Genomic DNA, 26,946 nt, shown 5'->3' on the forward strand with positions numbered 1-26,946 from the left:
GATCAATGACCTCTATGCCATTTCCACAAATCGTGTGACATCTTGCCTCCATTTTTCACACTGTTGTTTGTGGCACAATTCAGCACCCTGTAAGCTATACTATACCAATGCTACTTGTCCCCAAGAATGATGCATAATGAGCTAACCAGGCAGTTTTCAAGAAATGGTTGCAAAAGAAATAAGGAAAGGCATAGTCTGGAAGTGACATTACACCCTCCAAAAGATTTATTGGTGATATAAATATGTCCGATGGATATGAGTAAATATACATGTTTGGGCAAAGAGCATTGACCTTGATCTAGCAAAGCTGCTATGGTCCTTTACTAGATGAAGGCATAAGAGGTTTTTTTATTCAAACGTGTTGGGCAAATTTACATTCTGAGGTAGTGCTTTGAGACTTTGCCTCTCCTCTGGGTCTGCCCTCTTTCTGAAAGAAACAGTTGGAGGGGCACGTGTCACAGATATGTTTCAGATATGATATCTGACTCTTTCCAATACTGCTACTTGACAAGTGGCATGTCTGGGAGAGGAAAACTGCATTTAACAGAAGACAAGATTCTGCTCCAAATGGCAGTAGAGGCTTGAGCATGGCAGACAGTTGATGGAGACACATTTTAGGAAAACAACATCCCTAAGGATTATACATACAGAAGCTGTGTGAAGAAAAAGTGGTGAAAATTGGACCAGAGTTTGGAAAACAGGAGGCAAATATTTCCGGGTCCTGAGAATATGTTCAGTTTTTTGCCCACTTCTGGTCTTCATTTTTTCTTTTCAGTAAGAAAATTGTTCCTGAACAATTATTCTGAAGCGTTCCTCAGTTATCCAGTCTGGAATCATAGCATTTTAAATGCTATGCAGTTTGATCAGATCTGCTGGATCAAACAACAATGACAAACCAGAAAGGGCAACAATAAGGAAAGGATCCCACACGATGAGGTAAAATCAGTATCCATTTCCCATCAGAACAGCAGTCACTCCTTTTTTTCTTTTTCTTTTGTTGTAGGTGACCTTTGGCAAGATGGTCCGAAAGCTTCTCCAGTGTGTCTACACCACAAATTCCTCTGGGAGCTGATCTTCCCCCAAGAGATCCAGAGACAGGCAGTTCATGGACCTCTTCCCATAGAGGGCAGACTTGGTTTTGCAGTCGGCTGTTGAATAAACACATCCATAGCTGGCCAGCTTATCCTCTAAGGCGCAACCAAATGTATAGCTGTGTGAGGTATCTGAAGATAATGTGGCACTTAGTGGAGGATGAAGACACTTGTGAAGGCGGATGTCATCTAGACTATGGCTGTGCTGGTCCGGGCACTTCATAGCTTTGGGCTGTGCAAGCTGCCAGTTTAAGACAAGCATATATTAAAGCAAACAACTTTAAAACAAACAAGCAAGACAAAAGAAAAAGATTGCATGCGTGCAAGCTCCCATCTCGTCTCAAATTGTTAGCATTCCTCTCATTCTCTTTAAGGAAAATTGTCTTAATGAAGAAGCTGTGAAGCATTATGGAATTGTGAAGTCATTCAACTATTAACGCCTAGATTCTGAGCTTCAGAACACAGTGTCCCCCTGGCATGTACAATGAACTGAGTGTTGGAAGGGAAGAGTTTGGCTGAAACAACGGTGCTTGTCTAGGTTGGAAAAAGGAGGGGAGAGCCAAGAGGGGTGTTGCTTCTTATAGTTAAAAGGTTTGATCATGGTAAGCAGAAGATTAATTTGTCTTCCTTTTAGCATCACTACGGTATATTTTGATTGGTCCTTCAATGTCATAGGAAGGAAGGAAGGAAGGAAGGAAGGAAGGAAGGAAGGAAGGAAGGAAAATAAGCCACATGGAAGTGGTATAGGAGGAAGAACTCCAAAACTTATGAAGAACTTCAATTTCTGACAAGTTCTTATCCCTGAGGATGTACTGAAATAGAAAGGCAATAGGAAGTGCCTTCCTGGGTCAGATGAAAGATCCCTCTTATCCAGCACTCTGTTATTTTCAGTGGTCAGCCAGAGGAGCAAGGAGCCATTGTGGTGTTTTGATTATAGACAGTCGGACTAGGATGGCTGAGGAGATATGAGTTCAAATCCCCACTCAGCTCTGAAAGGTCACAGGTTGACCTTTGGCCACTCATTCTCTCTCATTATAACCTACCTCACAGGATGTGAGGAGAAATGGGTTGGGGGGGGGGGCATTTATGCTGCCCCATAAGAGGGGAAAGTGGGCGATATCTGGTATTCAGAGATAGGAAGCCTCTAAGTATAGAAGTTCCCTTTAGCTATTAAGGCTAGTTGTGCTTATGTTTTTCGACATAAGCACACAATAGAATCCCTGTTAACCAAATTTTGGAAAATTCCTGAATGTTATATGTATGATATGGGTGTGCATACTCTGATTTAGTGCTTTGGGAAACAGCCCATTTTAGACCAAGGGGACTTCTAGGCTGCCCAAGACAGCTTCTTTTCTCTCCCTCGCCCCCTCAGAAAAATCAAAGAACAGCAATAACTTTCCCTCATTTTTGACAGAAGTGGATAAAATTACGTACCTAAAATGGTGTGTATGAAGGGGCATGGAATGAAAAAAGGATGACTGCTACCATCAGCACAATGTATATTCAATTATACAGGAAGCAACGTGCTTCCCTGAACATTTTTTTTAAAGCAGTCCTTGGACCACCTTGTAACTTTTATTTAATTTCCAATGGTTTATGCAGATATTTAAAGGATTTTCTGGAATTATCCTAAAAAATATGCACAGTAACAGCCTAGGGAAGTCTTTAATCTGTCCCCATGCACAAATGTGATGGACTTGGGACAGATGCATTTGTTGCTACTCTTTTTTCCATAGCTGGTCTTTCTGCCTCCCTTCTGTGTGGACACATGTGAGTGTGTGTATCTATTACAGATACAACGCTTCATGCATTTAACTGAGGGCTCTGTGCCACAATAATTTTCTTAGTCTTTACAGGTGTCACCACACATTTCTTTGTTTCTACTACAACAGACTAGCATGACTACCAGTCTGGAATTTGCTTACAAGTCAAAGGTAGGGAACCTGTGGCTCTCCAAATGTTGGCACTCCAACCCTGCCAGAACAAGCAATAGTCAGGAAAAGGAATGGGGAAGAGTTTCTATCCTGTTAAAGGCAAATCTATCAAATTCACACTTTCTGAAACAATAGGAGAACCAAAGTACAGCCATCCTCCCAAATGCATACTTGTCTGAATTTTGCAATGTTTACAAAAAATGTATATATTCATGGGGAATGTGCATAAATCTAGTGTGTTAGTGAAAACAGCATACAAAATGCAGCATGTTTGTTAGAGAAATTTGCACTAAAATGTTGGTGAGTTTTCATGGGCACTTTTAACTCAGCTTGCAATGTATACCAGCCTCATCCTATACTCTTAATTCAGTGGGTTATATTTCCAAGTAAATGCTTTTAGTCTGCAGCCCTTAATCACATGCTTAGCTCTCCTACTGAAATAAGAGAGACTTAAAAGTGCATAACTCCAGCTGGGTTGTGCCCACTAGTTAATCAGAATCAGCCCTGCAGGCTGTCTCAGTTTTAGACGTATAAATCATCTTGTTGAGCACCCTGGATTATGGCGAAGTCTACTGAATTCAAGCTAGGCTTCCTTTGGTGCTGTTGACAGAGTGAGTCTGATTTTACTTTCAGATCTTTGCTGTTACGCTGTGCTGGCGAACAAAACGTTAGATACATTCTTAGCGGAGCAATTTGTGCACTAACCACAGACCGAGAATAAACAGCGGTCCCACAATGCTGAAGTCTACAGTCAAGGGATCTTTCCCCCCTTTCCTGATGACGGCAACCACATTTGGAACATAGAAACATTAACATTAAAATGTAAAGATCGAAGTATTCTTTACAGACCAGAATGTGATTCCTTAAGAAACAGCATCTGATTACACCACTAGAAACAAAATCCATGAGCTAAACCCAACCCTGTGCATTCTTTATTTTGAGTTGGATCCAGTTTCCCAAGTGGTTGATGCTATCTTTTAGGCTTAGAAATAGATGCTTCAAAAGAAAATGTCCTGGGAGTTTAAACCCAGAACTCATCCTAATGTGGCATATGATATTTGCCAAATTTCTTATTACAGCGTGTAAATGAGACAAGAGTTTGGTATGGCTCATAGCAACATATCAACCTGCCTTATACTTTCTAGCTCATTGATTCATCCAGCTCATTATTGCCTATATTGATGGACAGCTGCTGTCCTTCTCCTACCAGGAGATGCGGTGGGTTGAAGGTGGAACCTTGCAGCTGCTCTGCCACTGAGCTACACCCTTTCCACACCAGCCAACTTCTTACCTGGCAAAGCGATTCCTCACTCTGGCCTCTGGCCTTTATTAACGTGACTTGCACTACTGAAAGATGGTTCGGATTTGCATCTGTTGTGGGGGTGGGGAGAGAGAGAGACAAAATCAAAATGATAAGATTCAAACTGAAAACAAAAATGTGGATCAAAGCTTGTAGAGATACTAGTCATCTTCACGTGGTCATATCTCAGCTTATTAAGCCATGATATATGCACAAGTATTTTGTCCATGCATGCCATGCCTCTTTGCTCCTTCCCTGGATATGAGCTGCAATTAAACCAGGGAGGCTTTAATTAGCCATAGTTTTCCATTTCATCTGAATTGGGAAAATACAGCTGTCAGTTTCTGAAAAAGCCAGGATATCAAACCATGGTTTGAAGTGAGTTTAATGCCCTGGCTTGTTCCTGGCTGCCATCATTTTCTATGGCATAAAACCATAAATTATGATTGACTAAAGATTTCCTGGTTTAAACGTGCCTAGTGGCGAAGGGGGTCTGTAAGTGAATGAAAGGATTGTCCGAGCTGGCTCTGTATATTGAGAAATGTAATGTGGCAGAAGCATCAGAAGCAGAATCCTCAGGTTGCAAATTCCTTGAATTTGAAAGGCATTAATAGTGGGTATCTGCTACTTCTCTCTTTCTTCTGCAAAATATTCCTTACTCCTGGCTTATATTAAGATTCTGTATATAACACCAGGCAATAGAGTGTTAAATTCACCAGTTACTGCACCCAGTCCTATCCATGGCCAACACTTGAAATTGTCCACCTTTTGTACCTGCAGATGTTAACAGACTATTCAAATTATTTTCTTAAGCAGGTTGGGGAGAGAGCAACAAGATGCAAGTTTAAGGATTACAATTCTATATATGACAGTAGGTTCTCACTTCCAGAGATGCTTGGTTCAATCAAGAAAGTTCCTAGCTCATTGTTACAAAAAAAAAGTCATCATGGGGATATGTATATTTAGCTAAAGCTTCACACAGGAAATTGGGAATTCCAGCGCTTGAAGGAACTCTGCTTATTTCACAATTCTTTGTGGCTTTCAGTCTCCACATTTTTGTGTCCGTGACCTTTTTAAATGATGATACCCTGAAATACTTTCCCATGTTCCACACACCCCTTCACTCCACAAACAGGTTTCTTCAAATTTAGTAAAAGAAATGTCACACTGGAATATTTTATGCAAGTCAGAAACTTGAAACACTGTGAAACAGGATGCAACACTGACAAATTTCAAAGAGTTGCGCAAATATCAGCTCACCCTGGCAGCAAACACCATCTTTTGCAAGTGAATCTACAGGTTTTCCATGTATGATATCCTCTAACTGAGGCTCATCCACAGGCACCTCTTCCGACTCGTCCACTGTCAATTCAACTTCTGGAAATTACAAGAGAGAAGGTGGCACAGTTATATATCTTTCTCTAAAGTCACCTGCTCGCCCATTCGTCCTACCCACCACTGCTCTTAATTTTGTTCCCACAGAAAAGAAATACCTGCTGGCCATTCCTTCCAAGCCTTACCATCATCCTGAGAGTCCTCTTCGGCTCTCTCTTTGCCACCGCTATCAATGCCAGAGCTTCCATAGCTGATGTTTGAGCTGCAGGACTTCTCCTTCCGATGAACCTGATCCATCCCAAAGGGCTCATCCACCGACATCTCCACTGAAATCCGATGCCTTGAGTCAGCCTCAATGCCCGACGTGTGAGAGCTGCCATGGCTGTCGGTCGACTGTCGAGACAGGCGGTTGTTCTTCTCACTTCCTCTGCTGCTTCCACTGCCGTGTGAATGCTTGTCGGATGGGTCAAGGTCCATCTCCAATGTGTCGCTGATGTAGGATTCCCGATATCGTTTCTTCTCTGCAACAAGTGAGATGGGTGGGGGGGAAAGTTTGGAAAAAGAGAAACTTAAATCTCTTGCCACCTGTGCTGGCCTGATCACATGACGACACTGCATACAAATAGCGATACATGTATTTAATAATTATTATAGTGGAAGGAAGCACTTCACTGGTCAGACTAGCACATGTGGTGGAAGGCTCAACACCACCAGAGTCTGTGCATGAAGCAAGTGCTCTTGGGAGCGGCCCTCACAATCTATCCAGCAACCATCACTCTTACCCGGAAGTGAAGCAAAAGGAAGGGCCATGGAGACAAAATGGCTATAGTGGTTTCTCATTCATTAATCCACCCATTCATTACATTTCCATGTGGCCTGATTATAATAAAACTTTCAAACCTCCAACTCTGTCCGTTTTCCATTTTTAATTGACACACCTCATTGGTGGTTAAGAGGATTTTTAATATTTGTTTTTGAATTCTGAAATCACATGTTTTATGACTTTTAAAAATCTAGCTGAAATTTGGAATGATACAAGCTAGCTAAGTATTTTTTTAAAATTGGCATGCTTAAGGAATTGGAAGGGTCCCAGGTGCCTTCAAAAATAGTGGGTTAAGTTCTTCTGTAACAACTGAGGTTAGAATGCAAGGGAGACTGGAGCGATGTTCTCCTTGCACGGTGGATTGTAGCAAACAAGCCATGCCTTTGAAGGGTGGCATGACATCAGGGCCAGGTTTTTGTGAACCCTACAGACCGCATACATGACCTCCTCTTCCCCACCACAGCTGTCTCTGTCTTGAGCAAGCAGGCCACCAGTCAGCAAACAGTTGCCAGCCATTCCTCCTCCTCAACTCTCATCTGCCCACACATCACCTCTGGGCCAAAGAGTTGGCAATCAGCCTCTTGGTGCTGGTGAGTGGCAGCAATCAAGAGGCCTTCAGTGCTGGACCTCATGCAAAGTGTGGGCCTTGGAAGGTGTCCGGTCATGGCAGCCACTGACGTTGGCCCTGCCTGCCTCACACCTTTTGAACTCAACACAACTTTCTGACCTTGCAAATATCTTTAAGCTTTTGTGAAAACCAATGTCTTTGCATCTGCCCTGTATTTGCCAGAGGCCTTGGCCCTTCTCAAATGCAAACCCTCACCCTCACTTACCTTCTGCATCTTCCAGCATCTGGATCTGCTTAAGGATGGGTTGGATGTTCAGAAACACACGGTGGCTGTTGCTGAGCAGCTGCAGCAAATGCCGAGACCGGAAAGGGCACCCTGTGTAGTAAACTAGCTTCCGGGCTGAAGGCAAACCATCAGGCTGGATTACAAACTTCTTCCCCTAAATTACAGAGAGGGGAAAAGGAAAGTGTTCTTGGTAAACAGGATTGCACGTTTTATTATCTCTTTATATAAAAAACCCCAAACCCTATTATGCATTTGTCAGCTCTGAGCCTTTAAGAAATCATGCGATTGAAACTGCAAGTAATCCAAATTAACACTGTCACGTTTTGCAACACTCACCAGAAATGCTAGTTTCCCAATGTGTGACCAGGGGAAGTCATAGAGCAGCTGGCGAACATGGTTCACCTCCTACAACAATGAAAACAAATGGCAAAACGACATTGTGAGATACACAGGAACAATAATCTGATTTGTAAAGTCTAGGACACAGGAAGAAGTTGGAAGTGCTGGCAGAGGAACTGTGTGTGAGAGAGAAAAAGAGAGTGGGGTGTTAATGCCAGATTTAAAATCTTTCAACTTCTTACCTGATAGATGTGCATCCCTTTAAGAGTCAGGCCCAAAATGATGGTTGGGCGATCCTCCTTCTTGTCCTGGGAAGACACAAAGGTGCAAGGTGAAAAGACAGACTTTGCTTTGGTGATAGCCAAGGAGGCTAGGAGGCTACCAGAACAGGACTGTAGCCTGGACTACTCCTGAAACTGATGCTGCACATATACAAGCTGTGACCAGGATCACTTGTATAAACTACACCCGTTTCTTGCATGAGATGGATCTTGCCACCCTCATGCATGCCTTTAGGCAGACCACTGAAACACCCTATGGTCTATTTGCAGGTCACACTAAGCCAAACCATGTCCAAGTGTAGGGATTTGAAGGCCCAGAACCACCACCCTGCCCCAGGGGAAAATGAAAACGTTTTCCCTCCTGCTTTTTCTCTGTCCATTTTTTTCTGGTTTTTCCCTGGGCCTTCACACCTATGAGCAAGAGTACAAATCCAGTTCCAGACTTCTCTTTCCCCCAGCTATGTGGCCTGCAAAAAACCTATGCATTTGCAAAGCAGTTGCTGTGGACATACACCTGAAGGGGCTCTGGTTAGCCACACTTGCCCTACTACACAGAAATGGATGCTGATATAATCATAATAATATAAAGTGGTAACGAAAAATAAATTCCTATCAGCATATGAAAAAACAAAACCACACACACACTCTCACACCAGTATTTCAGGTCAGACGGGAATTCAAGTATTAAAGTGACTATTTCAGATCTTCGGCATCCCTAGGCACAAAGCGTGTCAGATCTTGCCCCATATAACCCTTCCAGCTTGTACTTGCGCCGTCTCAATCAGCAAACAGCTTAGACTGGAAGAAATTGCAAGAGTGGGTAAGTCTTATAAGTGGTAGGCACAAGCAGGGCTTTCCTTTTTATATTTTTATATTTTCCTTTTTATATTTTCATTTATTTGCTTTTCTGATAACCTTCCACATCAACAAAGAATGAACCAAAACGATGCAACAAAGAAAAACCTTTCCTTTCAAAGAATCGACCAAAAATCAGGAAAAATCCCTTGACTTACTATCATGGTTCTTTTTTCACCCTCTTTTCCTCATGTTTTCTAAGTTCACCCTATCTATCACAACCACTTTTATATACTTTATTTCTTATTCTGCTGAAAATGTTACCATCCTGCTAGGCAAATTGTTTGTGTATAATACTTTTCCATATAATCTATAAATAGTATCCAGTCCTCTTTAGATCTTTCATCATTTTGATTTATTATTCTAGTGGTCATCCCTGCTAACTCTGCATATTCTGACAGTTTAATATGCCAGTCTTCTTTGGTTGACACTTTTCTGTTTTCCATTTTTGCGCTAATAGTACAAGGGTGGCCATTGTACATATAGAAACAAATTCCTCTCTTTATTGGAAACTTCTGTTGCTATTAATGCCAGCAACAGTACTTCTGGGTTTTTAGCAAAAGATTTTTAAACACTTTTAAAAGTTCAGTATAAATCATTTCCCAATAATTTTAAATTATGCTACATGACCACCACATGTGGTTCTTCCTGTGTTTTACACTTCCAACAGTTACCCTTTATTGATTTTGACATTTTTGCTAATCTGTTGGGTGACAGATACCGCCTATGCTGCATCTTCAGGAAGTCTTTTCTTAACATATAGCATGCTGTAAATCTTATATTTACTTTCCACAGTTGTTCCCATAGTATAAAATCAATATTATGTCCAAGGCCCCTAGTCCTACTCATCATTGCAGATTTTACTGTCTCCTCCATTGTCTCCCACTCAAGTATTAAATTATACATTTTTGATAATATTTTGAGCTTGGATCTTAATATTTTTTCAAAATGAGAGCTCTTATCAGCAAAACTGTATTTTTTGTCCAACTTAAATGTTGCCCTTAACTGGTAGTAACTTAACCAATCTGTCATTTGGTCTTTTATCTCTTCATACTCCGTTTGTATTCCTTCGCAACAAGTTATAGGAGGACTCCAGTTTGTCTCTGTGTTAATTATTTTTCTTGCCACGGCCTCTGCTGGTGATAGCCACATCAGTGTTTCTTTTTAATAGGTTTTTATATTTTCCCCAAACCCTATAAGGTTTTTTCTGATTATATGGTTTGAGAAACTCTTAAATATCATTGCCTTTCCATACCAGAGGCACGCGTGCCATCCAAATTTTAAACCATACCTGTCCAGATCTAATATGTGGCTGTTCTTTAATAAAATCGAATCTTTTAACCAGCATCAGCATGATGCTTCAAAATATATTTGTAGGTCGGGGGAGCAAAACCACCTCTCTATTTATTATCAATTATAACCCTATTTTTTATCCTGGGTTTTCTCCCTTGCCAAATAAACTTAGATATTCTTTTGCCAGCCCTTAAAATTTTGAATATCATTAATTATAGGTACTGTTTGAAATAGAAATAGCATATTTGGGAGTATAAATGTTTTTATAACAGAAAATTTTCCCATTGAATTTTACTCCAAATTTGCAAATATTTTCTACCATATTTTTCGCACCATAGGGCGCACCGGACCATAGGGCGCACCCAGTTTTTAGGGGGGGAAACCAAGGAAAGAAATATTTCCCCCCCCCAGCCCCAAAGAGCAGCGTACAGGCTGCACACAACCTCTCCCTGCCAGAGGGGTTGCGCGCAGCTATGGAAGAAGGCAAGGCAGCGAGCGGGATGGATCCCGCTCGCTGCTTTGGTTTCCTCTTTAGCCCCATGCAGCCTCTCCTTGCCAGGAGACCCTGCGCAGGGCTAAAGAATCCATAGCTCCGTGCAGCCTCTCCTTGCGGAGGGGTTGCGCGCAGCTATGGAGCAAGCCAAGGCAGGGGGCGGGATGGATCCCGCTCGCCTCTTTGGTTTCCTCTTTAGCCCCGTGCAGCCTCTCCCGGGAGGGAGACGCTGCGCGGGGCTAAAGAATCCATAGCTCCGTGCAGCCTCTCCTTGCGGAGGGGTTGCATGCAGCTATGGAAGAAAGCAAGGCTTCCCCTTTAGCCCCGTGCAGCCTCTCCTTGCCGGGAGACGCTGCGCAGGGCTAAAGAAGCCATAGCCCGTGGAGCCTCTCCCTGCCGGAGGGGTTGCGCGCGGCTATGGCAGAAGCCTGCATTCGCTCCATAGGACGCACACACATTTCTCCTCAATTTTTGGAGGGGAAAAACTGCGTCCAATAGAGCGAAAAATACGGTAATTTCTTTCCAAACCCTTGCATAATTATCATTAAAAATATTGTGCTTATTTGCAGTTAACCATACCCCCCAGGTATTTTACTTTCTTTTCACTCTATATACCACTAATTCATTCCAAATCTTTTGTGAGTTGAGCATCCATACTTCTGACTAGCATTGTTGTTTTTCATTTGTTTAGTTTAAAACCTGCTAAGTTACCAAACTCTTTCATTTCTTCCAAAACCGCTGGTATACTTTCTAGTTGGTTTTCCAACGTCAAAACAACATCATCCGCATAAGCTTTTAACTTATACTTTTGTTGGTCCACTTTGTCATTATTCCTTCTCTTTTGTGTCAGTACCTCCAAAATCAAAATAAACAGCATCGGGGACAATGGACACCCTTTCCTGGTTCCTTTCGTAACTTTGCATCCTTTAGAGATAATGTTATTTACAATCATATTTGCTTGTTTTTCAGTATATATAACTTCTATAGCCTTTAAGAATGTTTCCCCCAAATCCATTTTCCTCAGAACTCTTTTCATAGATAGCCAAGACACATTGTCAAACGCTTTCTCTGCATCCAGAAATATCAGTGCTGACAAGCAGGGCTTTCCTATTGTCTGCTACAAAAAGGGAATGACCTTGTACACACACAAATCACCATATTCCACAGAGGGCAATGGAAACCCCTGAACATAGTGAGCTATGGTCTGCTGTCTGCAATCCTACAGGAATGACTCTAAGTTTTGAAGAATCATTTGCACTTAAGTGGAGGCCTTTGCTGTAATATTATGCATACTAGGACTGTGAGCTGGGTCAGGGTTGATGGTGGGGGGAATACAGGCTTTGTCTGAGTCAGGTGGAGACATCCCTGGATTGGGTCTGGCCACCCAGTGTGATCTGAAGGTGCCACAGGGTGGAGCATCAGGTGGGAGAAAGGGGCAAACTTCTGGTGTGAAGGGTGGATGGGAAGAAGCTGCAGAGGGTCTACCTGGCAAGCACCTTCCTCCCAACCATTATTTCCCTTTGTTTGCTTGCTTGCTTGAGAAAAGAACTCAGAAAGGCTGTCTGCATTTCAAACACAGCATTTCAATGCTTGAAGCAAGAATTGGCCCAGTTTCACCTTCTGCAGTCTGTAGAAGTGGACAGGCACATCTTCCAGCAAGCAGGACTCCTTGACGTACTTCAGAATGGCTTCCCTCGTAGACAGGCCTTGCTGTTCCCGGTGCATCTCTGGAGCGTGCTTCAGGATATAGTCACTCCCTCGCCTTGCAATAATCTGCCATGGGGGAAGGAAAGAGACAACGTCAGCAGCTTCCTCAGTCTCTCTTAAATAGGTCTGCAAGACAAGATGACTGAGCTCCATAGCATGGTTCGTGAGACTCAGGCAAGGGTACTCCCCCCCCCCACACCATAAGCTCTTTGAATGGTGCATCATTTAAATATCTTAAAAAGAAGAATCCTGCTATAAGCCACTAAGTGTGTACTAGGAAATTTCTCAGTGTGTTCCTCTTTAATTACAAGGCAACAACAAGGGGGGGGGGAAAACCCTACTAATACTTGTGACAATTGTATTCATAACCTAAGAACATAAGAATAGGCCGGTGGATCGGACCAAAGGGCCAACTCCTTCAGCATCCTGTTCCCTCAGTGGCCACGGAAACCTGCAAGCAAGACCCAAGGACAAAAGCACTTTCCCCTCCTGTGGTTTCAAGCAACTGGTATTCAAAGGCAGTACTACCTCCAACCGTGGAGGCAAAGCATAGCCTTCATGGCTGGTAGATATTAATAGTCTTGTTCTCCATGATTTTGACTAATTGTATTTTAAAGCTTTCCAAGTTAGTGGCCATCACTGCCTTCTGTGGGAGCAAGTTTCATAGTTTAACTATGCCCTTTTAAGTATGGTTCTCAGCTAGGTTTACAAGATTCAATGCAGAACAGGGGAATTTCAGCTGTTGCAAATTTTCCTACTAAAGGGTAAAGAGGAACACACTGTCATTCCTCTGTTTCCCCATCCAAGTGGTGCTAATCATTCCAAATCACTAGAGAAATAATCACTAGAGAAATAATTTTCACAGGGAATCAATCTCTTCGGGTCAATATTGCAATATGCACCTGAAGTTAATAGCTCAAATTAGGACAGAGTATCCATGTCTTTAATTGTGATGAGAAGCTCCTTCTTTCACAGTGCTACAGTGAGATAAGAAACTGCACTTCCATGCAAAACTTTCAGAAGACATTTGAAGGCAGCCCTGGAAGTTTTTTATGTTTGACATTTCATTATGTTTTTATATGTGCTGGAATCCACCCAGAGTGGCTGGGGAAACCCAGCCAGATGGGTGGGGTATAAATAATAAAATCACTGTTGTTGTTGTTGTTGTTGTTGTTGTTGTTGTTGTTGTTGTTGTTGTTATTTATTATTATTGGTACACCAGTAGCATTCCAAGGCAAGCAGTAGGCAACCCTTCTGAGCAAAGTGACCAGAGAAGATCAAAATAGTATAGCAATGGGAAAAACACAGTGACTTTCTCTTGCTTAGAAGAAGAAAAAACAATAGACGGGGTGAACAGGGGGTCCCGCCAGGTGGCAGCGTTGAGAGAGGTTTGAAAAAGCAGCAAGTGCCTGTAGTGGATGTCAGAGCTGATACCTGCTACAGTCAACGGGAGACTTCTCACCATGCAATTCTGTGTGCAAGACTGATTGCTTGCCCAAGCAGGAGAAATTCCTTCCAGGCTTCATCTAAACAGTGTGTAATAAGAGCTCATTGCAGTTTAGGTTGTATATCTTATTTCTCCCTTTCCTGAATATCACTCAACACTTAAGAGGCACTTAAACCCAGTCTTTACAAGGGAACAGTAAGCCCTCGAAGGGGATGTTCTTGCCTGAATGTCTTCTATTCCCTTAATTACAGGGAGGCTCCCTCAGGTCGCTGTACCATGGTCTCCCTTTGTCAGACTTCACATGACTTTAATTATCCTGCTGCCACGAAGCCTGATCTTTCTTAACTCCACTCAGCCTCATCAGCCAGGTGCCATGGGTCTCATAAGCAGACTCCAAAAACAAGGCTGCCCGCCTGCCAACTCTTGCCAACATCCTTATCTCGCTTCCGTGCACGATGCAGCAATCCTGAGCCGTGGAACCAAACCAGAAGCATTTCATACATTATTTCACTGCAGTGCCCTGGGGACAGGGAGAGACACATCCTACCGGGTGCCAGGTTCCATCTCTGGCAGCCAATTCTATCAACATGTTTACTTGCATATGTGAGCTAGTGTGGACTTGGGTGCTGTGAAGTCACAAACTTGCAGGGATAAGAAAAGATCCAAGACCCTTTTCCACCTACAAAACAACCCATGCCATACTCCTCACAGAATGGCAATTCCAAGAGTGATGCAAGTTTTGGCTGGGACTTTCTATGCCAACAGAGAGCTTGCCAGTGTGTGGAGTCTCAACATGCCCAACCTCTTAAAAGTTGCCTCTCTGATGCACACTCACTTCAGTTCTTCTTGTGGAGGGTGGGGAGGGAAAGCAATACTCATTGATTCCCCCTGCAGTCTGAAAATCTGCTCCAGAGGATTGGGTTGTCCCTTGGAACAACAGTGATAATCTGAGTGCTGCGGATTGCAAGGGGAGTTGATGTAAACTGCGCCCTCCAACAGCAGCCTATAATGGATCTCAACTGAATGGGGTTTTCATTCACATTCACAGTGCTCAGGATGATGGCTTGCAAAGCCAGGTAAATTCTCACTGTGGCTCCCTCTCTGAAGGCAGTAGCTTTCTGAAGATTATTGGGATGCGTAAAGTGCAATGAGATGGGGTTCCCTGCTTATGCAAGTTGCCTCTACCTGATTTCCCCCCTCCCACTTTACATCCCAGACTTTTCCTGGGGGTCTCTTAACCCCCAGGGGTGTCAGTGGTAAGTAGGGAGTAAGGAATTCTCCTTGCATGAATATCTTTACATTCATGCTTCACTGGATATAACCCTACATATTAAGAAAGAGCATGAGTAAGTAATAGGGTGAATTCAGATAACCCACTAAGCCTTTCATGCAGAGTCAGGTACAGGAGGAATGCGGGGGGAGGGGGGGGAGAGAGAAAAGAAAAGGTTCTTTATGTTTTGTTCAACTTGAAACTCCTTAGTGATTTTGCTTCCCTCTCATAATGCAAGACTTACCCACTGTGGGAAGTAAGTCTGAGGTTCAAAGTAGTTCCCTCGGTGGAAGTTCTCCTGGAAGTCCCCTACGTCAACCTGCAGGCCGTAAGCAGCCAGCAAGAAGTAGACTTCTTCTTTGTCAGTGCACCGGGACCTCAACACTTGCTCCCGAAGATGGCAGTAGTAGTAATGGCGTGCTACCTTGTCACTGCAAGATAAGGAACAGCATTGGGTTAGAAAACAACAAGAACGGAAGCAGGTAAAGAAAGCACTGCAGACAGTTACCAGAGAATTATCATTCTGATAAAAAAGACTATACATGAGGCACATTGTCACCATCAATAATTATGTGATGTTCTAGAGGCCCCTTTCAGGCTGAGTAGGATTTGTTAGGAGCTAAGTCTTTTGCTCTCAGGTCTGACCCTACCATTAGGCAGAGTGGGGCAGCTGCCTTAGGCGGCTGGTTTTGGGGGTCCTAAAAGGCTCACTATTGTACATTGACTGCCAGTGGTGTTTTGGAGAGCCATTTGTGGGATTTTACTTGATGTTATTTATTAAATGATTTATAAGCCACCTTTCAGGGCACAATAGTCCTCTTAAGGCATAGCACAAAACTCCATAAGACATAAAACACAGTATGCATCATAACGTTTTCTGTTGAGAGGGCTGTCAGAATAACTTGAATGCCCACAGAATACTTTAACTTCAGCAGGGCAGAGCATTTGTTGTTCTGCCTCAGGCAGCAAAATGTCTTGAGTCAGCCCTGCTCCCTCAGAAGCACAAAATGGGCTGCTTTTAATGAAGGGAGGCAGAAATATTCATCTTGTGCTGACTAAGGTTTGAATGACATGTTGACAGGTGTGTTATAAAGGAGGACAAAGAGACTATCACAAAACCAAGCTGCTTTTCCTGGATTGTAGCCTGGATATATACTTTGAGGAGGGCTCGTAATTACATGGTTTTAAAAAGTTTTAAAAAACAGTGAAAGGGAGGCTGAGGAAATAAAGAGTTCAGTGATCCAGGATCAATGAATGAACAAGTAATACAGTTCTGCCCAAGATCTGATGGTCCCCAAAACCTGTGTGGAAAAATATTAGCTATCACACACAATTTCAGACAAGTGGACCAACAGATATTATACCAAATCCCTTTCCTAAGAGCTACTATAAAATGGCAGTAAGCAGAAAGAGTACAAAAGGAGAAACAAGTATAATTCTCAAAGAATTGGGCAACTTTACCTTATAACCCGTCCATTTTCAACATAGTACTGTACTCTGAAGAAAGCAACCAAAGGAGGGCTGAACTTCTCCGTTGCCTTCAAAAGAAAGATGGTAGGGAAAGGAGGGATTACACGATGTCCCTAACCACATGTACACACAACACTAAAACATGCTTTACATGTGCAAGCCTCTGCTAATCCAGACAGGGCCTTAGGCTTGGACATCCCCTGTTCCAACTCATAGCACAGCAACTTCAAGGAAAGCACAACTTAAGTCACTCCAAAAGAAGACAGTGGAGAACTCCAAATCATTTTCCCATGTACTTGCACAAAAACCAGTAGATCTAGCTGAAAGGATCTGTACCGATCATTGCAATGCATCCCTAATTATTATTATTATTGTATAATAATATTTTGCATAATCATGGAAAGAGTATGGCTGTGACTACCATGAAGGGACCTTGCACAACTGAGCCACAGACTTCCTCCTTGATTTATAAACTACTACTACTACTATTACTAATTATTTATACCCCACTCATCTGACTGGGTTTTCCCAGCAACTCTGGGTGGCTCTCAACAAAATATTAAAAACATGATAAAACATCAAACATTAAAAACTTCCTTAAATAGGGCTGCCTTCAGATGTCTTCTAAAAGTCAGATAGTTGCTTATTTCCTTGACATCTGATGGGAGGGTGTTCCACAGGGTGGGCACCACTACCGAGAAGGCCCTCTACCTGGTTCCCTGTAACCTCACTTCTTGCAAGGAGGGAACCGCCAGAAGGCCCTCAGAGCTGGACCTGGGTGTCCGGGCTGAACAATGGGGGTGGAGGCGCTCCTTCAGGTATACTGGGCCGAGGCCATTTAGGGCTTTAAAGGTCAGCACCAACACTTTGAATTGTGCTCGGAAATGTACTGAGAGCCAATGTAGGTCTTTCAGGACTGGTGTTATATGGTCTCGGTGGCCACTCCCAGTCACCAGTCTAGCTGCTGCATTCAAAGGTAGCCCCACGTAGAGTGCATTGCAGTAGTCCAAGGCATGCTTACCCAAGAGCAAGCCCCATTGAACACCGTTGGATGTCCTTCTGAGTACATGTGCATTGCACTGTGCTATCAGAATCTCAGATCTCAAAATACATTTGAAAGCAGACAAAAAAAAAATGGTTTGGGCAACAAAACCAACATTGGGCTAAAAAATGTCCAGTAGTTTCAGCTTCCCACAGGAGGAGCCTCACCACACAACCATGTCAAGAATTCAGTGTCAGGAATTTACACTGGCAGGACTCACTTTGCTTGCTTCTTTCTTCCACTCCTTTGGGAAATATTTGCAAAGCTTCTGCTCCAGGTCAATGAATACATATTCATTGTCTGAAAGGGAGACAGGAGAACTGACAGTAAACAGAAGGCTTCAGGGACAAACTGTGACATTTTCAACAGTGTGACACACACTTCTAATGTTAGTAATTATATATAGGCATAAAATTAAATACGCAATTAAATCATTTAAATTTGAAACCTGTTCTTTCTTTTAAAAGAATTTTCCCACTTACCAAATCTTGGAAATCATGTCGACTGGGCAAAAATTAAAGGAGCTACTTTATCCAGGCCTCTGTTGCCTGAATAAATGCAACCTCTGCTATGTGGCAAAGAGAAATAAGGACTATTTACTCCCGGGGCGTAGGGTTTGGGGCACAGAGTGGCAATTTCTCAAGGCACGCTTCATATCCTGTAGCAGCACACTAGAATTAATATTCACACTTTTAATGAATGAAACATTTGGGAATCACTGCTCTAAACTATACTGCTAGCTGAGTTTAGTGGTGCCGTGCTCCTGCTGTTAGAGAACATAGATGGCGTCAACATATAGTTAAGCTCACAGTTATAATTCTGATTTTTTTAAATTAAAAAACAGCAAGTAAAGACAAGGCTATAATTGAAGAGTACATTCTAAAAAGGATCTAAAATGTCAGGCAAACTCTCTATATAAATACAAAATACCACACACCCCTCTCCAAAATGTGCTAATTTTGTGTCATGAGCTTCTGTAGGCAAGAGCTTATGGCAGGGTTGGGAAGCCTTATGGTTGGGGTCAAAGGCAGCCCTCTAGACCTCTCTGTCTGGCCCTTGAGACTTTCCCCAGGGCATGCCCCTCCTCAAGCCAGACCCGAGATGTACATGCACGTGTGTGTGTGTGTGATTTTTGTGTGGTTAAAGGTACAAGAGTAAAAATAACATCCACTGCTCCTCCCACTTTCCCCTCTGGCCCTGGAATGTGGCCCCTGGAAGGTTGTCCATGAGGGAATGTGGCCCTTAGACTGAAAAAGGTTTCCCACCCCAGCCTATGGCCTTCAACACATGAAGGGGCCGACAAGTAAATGTTCTGCAAAGGGGAAAGAGGAAGAGAGGCACATGTGTATGGAGGAAGCCAGAGTACCGCTTGCCTTGAGGCAATCCTAACTCCCTAGAAGAGACCACACATTTGATGTTCTCTATAAACAAACCTCCCCTCCCCCCCAAGAAAACTCCCAAGAAATTAATAGTGTGATGTTCTGGCGCCAGCTGAAACCTTATTTATTTGCCCAGGCTTTTATTTAATGATGGCTGTGTTTTTCTGCTGGCTATGTGGTTTTCCCCCCTGCCCATTTTGTCTTAATGTATATTATGTATTGGGCTTAAATATAATGCCATTCAGGATTGCTTTGGCAATGAAGAGCGAGGAAAAAGGGTTTTGAATAAATAAATAAAATAAAAAGTCACCCCAACAGCAGGCTGAGAGTAGTAGTGGCTACAGATATTCTATGACCATATGGAAAAGCAAATTTATTCATATGTTTGCATAAAATTTGATGATCAATATTATTTGGGAAGGGGGTGGAAGCAAGGGAAGGTAGTGATCAGGAAAGCAGGATATCAAATTGTGGCATAAATTAATAACACAGACACACATAAGCCAAGCTGAAGACAGTTTTCTTTTTTCCAAGCCAAATTCCTGGTGTAGAGGTTAACCAAAGGAGATGTTGATATGTATTATATGGCAAAACAGTATGGCTCACAGTCTTCCAGCTGTTCACTGGAATACGCCAAGCCACACTGATATATGGCCAAGGCAAAGGGCTAAACCAGACTTAAATAGCGTGTATGTTTTAAAAAATGCAAATAGCATTAGCTGATGGGATGAAGCGGCTGGCTCACACCTCGTGAGGAATTTTTTTTTGTCTGAAGTCAGAATTTGCATTGGGAGAAAAATCTCACATGGACCCCCTTATGGGGGATTTCACCCCAGCTTCAGGAAAGGAATTTTACCTCAGGACCAAAGCAGGGAGAAGAAGGGGTTAAGCCCTCCTTCTAAGCCACTGTGATTGCGATAATAAAAATGCTATTGACATTAAAAACCCCCACAAAAAACCCACCCTACAGTTCAATGCAAATATCCACAGGCCCCAAGAATGAGCTACTGCTTCTCAGCTGCTCCAGTCTAGTCTGAGGGACCTTACTCATGAGTAGAGCCAGCCCTGAGGACCGGGTACACATTCTCTTCCTCAGCAGCACTAGGCGCTGGGCTTCCCTTTGTGAAGAATGACCACAAATCCCCCTCACATGCTTCACAACTCTGCGCATGAGCCCGTAGTGGCGTTTGCAAAGTGTTATAGACTATTTGTACACTGAAAATCACACCACTTTATTATTGTTTCAGCAGCATTTCTTGGAAGGGGGACATAGAAACCAAGAATTATTTGTATATGGGGGTGGGGGGTGGCAAACCTACATGACTCGCTAAGCTGCTTTGGGATTTTATCAACAGTGCGTGATCTCCCTGCCTCCCTCAGCCAAGAAACAGCCCTTCTTTCTTTCTTTCTACCTCCTCTCTCCTCAGACGCAGCCTGCAGTTGTGGCCGTCCTCCCATCATGTGCAGGAATGCAGCAATACATTCCGACTCTAATGAGGTTAATATTGTCAAAATGCCAACCTGCAGTGTAATCCTTAAGCTACAAAAACAAAAAGTCCTTCCCACCCCCTCCAGCTTTCTCACATAAAAGCTGAGGGTCCGGTCTGTGTGTGCCCCCCCCCCCCCGGCCCAGTTAAGTGGATTAAAGGTTAAGTTTACAGAGCCTTGTCATGTGTTCCAACTTGCCTCTTTTTTTTTTTTTTAAGTGTGTTCCTTTGATTACATGAAATTTGGGAACAATTTCAAGCTGATTACAGCGGAGGTGTTTGCGTGGGGTGGGGGGAGGACTTGGAGAGGCACACAAATTGGCCAGTTTAAGTGTCGCTCGCAAAACATGCCAACGCAAAGGCCAAGTTTCACTGGTGCCAAGGCTCAGCCCCCAAACACTCATATTCATGCTCAGCTCTGGAATCAAAAGCAGTAACAAGAGTGTTTTTGAGAATGTACAGAGCGCATTTTCTGCTCCACTGAGTAAGCACGGCTGGGCAGCAGGCATCTGACATTGGGGAGAAAGGCTGATAACAGCATAGGATTGCCAGGTTGACTTGAGTACTGACATTACGTATTTCCGGTTGCAATCCTATACACACCTGGGAGAAAGTCCTATTGAAATCAATGATACTTACTACTGAGTGAATGTGTGTGTATGATGTGCCTTTGCAGGTGTACCCATAAACATTCAGGATCACCGCTTGCGAGCTGTTTGCTTGATTTCTGTAGGATGCCATGACATATAAGGGAGCCTTTGTGCCCTGAAGTGTATGCATATGCAAACGAGGACCACAGAAGACAGCAGATGGTGGCAGGTCCAGTGGGCTGGATCCCAATTCTGCCCTCTATGTGTTCATTCCTACTTGGAATGATCACCAGCACAGGATTTGTGAATGCAAATTATGTCATCCAATTTGTGGTAATTATCTTGATTACAAAGATAGGGGCTGGATTTCATTTCTGCTTGCCAGATGGAATGATTTCCCTTCTCCTCCCCCTGCATGCTGTTCTAGGGGGTTCTCCTGACACCCCAGAGCCCATCTGGGATGGGGTTCAGGGGCCTCTGCAGAGGAGGAGAGGGGAGGAAAGCCCCATTGAGCTAATGGGACTTGTGGCTCTTGTCTCCTGTTAGTGAAAACTATTTAGTTAAATGTGGCTCAAGGAGTCATACTCAGAGAAGACCTATTAATTAACCCAATTAGTCATATTCAATAGGTCTACTTTGAGTAGGATTAGCCATGAATACTACCCAAGGGGGCTAAATATGGGTGCGATATGAGTTTCCTTCAGTATAAAGACAAGGAACCTGTGGTCCTCCAGATGTTAGGCTGCAACTCCCATCAGCCCTGACCATGCTGACTGGAGTTGATGGACTTCCAGCAACATCTGGAAGGTCACAGGCTCACCACCTCTTATAGAAAAAGGTGGCTGAATTTTATTTCATCTTGAAAACTGTGAACGTGCATCAGTCCATGCACTGCTGCTGATATCACTTCACACAGTTCATTTTAGGGGGAAACTAAGCTTTAAGGCAGGTTTGCCTCTGTCTAATGAGTGAAATGGCCCTAAGAAAAGGTGGATAGTGAAAACATCCTTTGTGTAAGGAGTGGTTGTTGATTCAGAGCAACACCTGTAAGTCTCCAAACGTGCTTATCCCCAATTGTGCAACACCTGGGAGAGCAGCATTAGCGTATTAAGGCAACCTTGTAGGGAGGACTGGGAAACCAGTTTCTCCTCTCCCATTAGATCCTGGCGAGCATCAATACAGTCAATGTTTGTTTTATCTAATAGGTTTTCCAAGTTCTGAGAGATTCCACTTGTGAGTCATATTATATACAGTACTGGTATCAAAGTGACCTGGATTATTGAAAAGAATGCTTTGGCCTACTGGTATGCTTCTTCAGCCTTCTCTGTAGAATAATTTAATCACGTTCAAACTCCTCCAAATGTCAGTAAAAACAACATTCCTCACAAATTATGGCTTTGAAAGCCTCTGAATACATCCAGTCCCAGACATTCTAGATATATTCTCTCACCATACAACCAATATTTTAGAATTCTATCTAATGGAGAGAAAGAGAGAAAGAGAGAAAGAGAGAGAGAGAGAGAGAGAGAGAGAGAGAGAGAGAAAGAAAGAAAGAAAGAAAGAAAGAAAGAAAGAAAGAAAGAAAGAAAAGAAAAGAAAAGAAAAGAAAAAGAAAGGAAAGAAAAGAATAGCTCTGGGGCGGGTGGGCTAAGACTAAATTTAAAAGCTCAAACCCCTCCTTTTTCTAATAGACATGTTCACAAGCCAATGATCAAAGGGCTTTGACACGATGCTCCTGACTAGTGACCACACTACACTGAACGTCTCAGACCTACATCCAATCCCATGTTTACTTCTGAAACAATTTCTCTCCGTGCTTACTTTTTACAACACTGATGCCAAAGAAGTGAGGATCTTTAATTCTCAGTGCGTCACAAACTTGCTCGAAGAGTTCCTGTCCAGTGGCTTTTACCTACAAAGGAAAAGATAATGGTAAATAGTTTACCGTTTGAACAAGATAGGATAGTTTTCCCCTTGCCTGAGAAAACTTAACAGGTATTTGGACAATAAAAAACCTGAAGGAGCAAAGTCCGTGCCTGAGCAAACCTTCGTAGTGAGGGAATTTGCGCTGCCTCGTGGCTCCATGCTCCATTGCATCATTGCATCCGACAGCGTGAACCGAACATACTGCCATAAAGCACATCCACAGCTGGATGGAAACAATTAAGATTGCTCTAGAATCCAATCTCTATTGCTAACATGTATATTGCTTCACAGTCAGTGAACTTAAGCCAGCTTAATGCTGTGTTAGATAGAGAGTAGCCAGTATTTCATAGTGATGAATTAGAGGCAATATTATTACACATGTAAAACAGCGCCATGTTGCATGATATCCTGTTGTGCACTGGAATCACAGGGCAATGTAGAATAGTAGATAGCATGGATGAATCTGAACACTGGAGATCAAGGCGAAAACCTGCTCAGTCATATAAAATCATTGCATGGTTCCCCCCATCCCCCCATTAGGTGGATTAAAGGTTAAGTTTACAGAGCCTTGAATGTTCTTCAGCAAGTCGCAAGTTGGGATTTCAGACATAACATGATGCCATGGTTTGTTTATCACAAGCTAACAACTTGCCCGGTAGCCATAAGAAACCAGGAATTCCATGCGAGCAAATGTGTAGGCTTGTGAAGGAGACACAGACCTCTCCATTTTTCCTTGGCCAGTCCGCTTGGTGTTGCCATCCAGCTGCTTATGCTAGATGCTAGTATTCTGTGTTTCCAAGCTGGCTACAGGAGAGCATTCCCATTCTCCTCTGCCACACTGGCCAGTAAAAAACAAAAGAACTACAGGCTAGTAACTTTTATGGCCTGATTTTCAAGACTGGGCTAGTACAACCAGGAGTGGGGAGCCACAGGCTCAATTGTTGTTTGTGGCCCTTCCATCTTCTCTATCTGGCCCTTGTCATTCTTAATTTTTTTTTTATGGCCACTTAATTTTTTTTATTTTTTATTTTTTATTATTTCTTATTTATTATTTCTGTATTTTTACTTCCAGGGAGAGCAACTTGCAGGATTTTCTGCCTGGCGTGTCGAAATAACCTGCATAGCCTGGAGTACTCCCTCTCTTTATAAAGGTCATCATCAAGGTGACCGGGGCTGAGTCAGTCCCAAACTCAGGCCTGAACCCAGACTGGCATGGATCCATATAATCAGTCACATCCAGGAACGTCTGCGGTTGTTCTGTCACAGATGCTGAAAGAACCACTTTCAAGAACAAAATGAAATAGGTATGTGGCACTGAGGGAGCACGGGAGAGGAAATTCAGAGATTGGTTTCATCATTTGAGACCCTGCTGCAGATCTCTCAACACCATGAAGCACACTTGGCAGTGGCAAAAGGGGTGTGGTGGGGTGTCTGTAGTGGCACTCACATTGTGCCAGGCAAGCTGGATCAGGCCCCCTCACTGTACTGTTATGATGGCCACAAATACATTGCTGTTTAAAAAGGGCTTTGGCTTAAAATCCCCCCATTCTGGCATTCAATTCTGATGACTCTTTTGTAGTTGTTATTGTTTTCTTCATTTTCATGCTGATATTTTGATTTAAAATTTGGTTGAATTGTGTAATGTTTTATATTTTATATTATTGGTGGCTGCCTCGATATACAGTGGTACCTCGGGTTAAGTACTTAATTTGTTCCAGAGGTCCGTTCTTAACCTGAAACTGTTCTTAACCTGAAGCACCACTTTAGCTAATGGGGCTTCCTGCTGCTGCTGCGCTGCCGCCGCGCAATTTCTGTTCTCATCCTGAAGCAAAGTTCTTAACCCGAGGTACTATTTCAGGGTTAGCAGAGTCTGTAACCTGAAGCGTATGTAACCTGAAGTGTATGTAACCTGAAGCGTATGTAACCCGAGATACCACTGTATGGGATATATACCTTTTAAAGAATTAAAGAATTCTTTAAAAACATTTTAAAGCAGTCGCATGCTTGTGCAAGGAGGAAGGGGGTGTGGGGAAGCATATAGGTTTGAAAAATGCCGAGAGATGCATGATTACTTGGATCTAAAGTCCACTGCATAAAGTCAAGTGACAGAATTTCAATTTGGTAGAATACAGTCCCACAAAACCTCCTGCAGCGTTAGGAAAGAGAATGGGAATATCACACAAAGTCCCTTGCTTATCAAGATGTGGATCTATTCGTGAGCTTCTTGCATCCTAGTCAGTTAATCTCCCTTCCAGGAATTCTGCAAGTATTAATATGGATCTTCACACACTCTGAAATGCATAGTGTGATGCAAGTCCCACTTCCTTATTCCTGGAGTAGAGGCAGAACTAAGAAAGAACACAACTCTGGCCTCAACAAGCCTCTGAAAGAAGCACTTTCTATGTGCTGGGATGCACTGCAAAGCCTTCTTGGTCCTGCATGCTGACCCTTCCTAGTTTTTATGGACAAATAAACCATGCACAAAGTAGAGCCTTTTCTGTTCAGCTGGAACTTGCCAGAACTTAGTTCTGGCACCTCTCAGGTGGGTACCAATGCCATTGTAAGAGAATGAGAGAGGTGTTCATGATGAGTTCCGGCACCTCTTTTTCTAGAAAAATAGCTCTGGCACAAAGTATTTTAATCCTTCTGGAGACACTAAACCAGTTCTGTTCTATGGGAAGAGGGAGCTGAGGAGGGAATGAATTGGATAAAGAAAATGGTTCTATTTTAAGTAGCCTTTCAAAGGCCAAATTTAATGCTACAAAGATGGGGCATGCAGATAAAAGAATTAATTTGAGAAATGAAGATTACCTTCTTTACTGGTAGCACCCTCTGAAAGAAGAGCTACTGGGACACAGATAATCAACTAGGGACTTATTTGATGGAAGTTCTGGTTCCAGTACTAGTAACTCGTGTGCATACCAGGACATAGATAGCTACTGCCACAAGGAGAAATATTCAAACCACTTCTTATTGTGGCTGCCTCCCTGCCACAAACTGTGATGCGTGCAGCAACTCACAATAAAGAATGAGAGTGACTTTCGCCATACTATGGCTACCTTTGCTATCAACTACCTTTGCTATCAACCTTCCCCACCTGGTACACCCTCCAGATGTTGCTGACCCATGCTCAGAAGCTGAAATGTTTCTGAATACCAGTTGCTAGAAACCCCAGGAGGAGAGAGGGCCTTTGTGCTCAAATCCTGCTTGAGGGTTTCCCACAGGAATCTGGTTGGCCATTGTGAGAACAGGATGCTGGACTGCATGGCCCACTGGCCTGATCCAGCAGGCTCTCCTTATGTTCTCATTAACTCCCATCATTCTATCTACTGGCCAAGCTGACTGCGGGTGATGGGAGTTGTAGTCTAAAACATCAGGAGAGCACCAGGCTGATTGGCAGTGGCCTGATTGGCAGTGGCCCTCCAGGGTTTCAGACTTTCCTAGCCTTCCTTGGTGATGTGAGGGATTGGACCTGCAATCTTATACATGCAAAGCATTTGCGCCACCTTTAAGCCCAGAAAAAAATAGGAAATCGCCTCATATATGAAGCCCATGATCAGCTGATGACCATGAATGGCTAACTGCAGGAAGACCACTGACATGGCCAGCAAGCAGATGAGAGGGGCCTCTCTGTGCCATTTTACATGTACCACACTTGATCAAAATTGCCAACAATCGATGGAATTCAAGCCCATTTGAGCTGCTGATATCACATAAGCTCTTAGCAGCATGGTCTGGGCCATTGGTATGCCCATTATGTAACAGACTGTTCTGAAATATTATAGACCACTGTGTTGATGCCAGAAAACTAGATCATCCTAATTCACCACTCAATACTCCAAACTGGATTGTCTTGTTTTAAGGAAGACACTTCGCAGCAATATTTTGGTAACAACATATGTATTGAAAAAATGGCACTCTACAGGGGAAAAGAGTAGGGTTGCCATATTTCCAAAACTGAAAACCCAGACAGAGGTGCATTTTCCCCCTCCTCTGAAACCTGCCTGTTCCTTCACTGCCTTTGCCTTCA

General features: G+C 43.1%; 1 protein-coding gene across 2 annotated transcripts in view; it reads right to left on the reverse strand.

Annotated features, from left to right (window-relative positions):
• Positions 1–202: 202 nt before the first annotated feature.
• FRMD1 (FERM domain containing 1) overlaps positions 203–26,946 on the reverse strand; it is a 54,209-nt gene continuing 27,465 nt past the window's right edge. For both annotated transcript variants that reach the window (XM_081855851.1, XM_081855852.1), the window contains exons 3-14: positions 22,812–22,902; positions 17,755–17,834; positions 16,484–16,560; positions 15,267–15,453; positions 12,216–12,371; positions 7,919–7,984; positions 7,674–7,742; positions 7,317–7,491; positions 5,846–6,181; positions 5,586–5,702; positions 4,317–4,396; positions 203–1,332 (exon numbers count right to left, since the gene is read on the reverse strand). In XM_081855851.1, the coding sequence (XP_081711977.1) occupies positions 1,045–1,332; positions 4,317–4,396; positions 5,586–5,702; positions 5,846–6,181; positions 7,317–7,491; positions 7,674–7,742; positions 7,919–7,984; positions 12,216–12,371; positions 15,267–15,453; positions 16,484–16,560; positions 17,755–17,834; positions 22,812–22,902 (1,722 nt within the window). In that variant the 3' untranslated portion in view covers positions 203–1,044. The remainder of the gene's footprint in view (positions 1,333–4,316; positions 4,397–5,585; positions 5,703–5,845; positions 6,182–7,316; positions 7,492–7,673; positions 7,743–7,918; positions 7,985–12,215; positions 12,372–15,266; positions 15,454–16,483; positions 16,561–17,754; positions 17,835–22,811; positions 22,903–26,946) is intronic.

Source organism: Podarcis erhardii (assembly GCF_964252035.2).
Source record: "Podarcis erhardii genome assembly, chromosome: 3".
Classification (NCBI taxonomy): domain Eukaryota; kingdom Metazoa; phylum Chordata; class Lepidosauria; order Squamata; family Lacertidae; genus Podarcis; species Podarcis erhardii.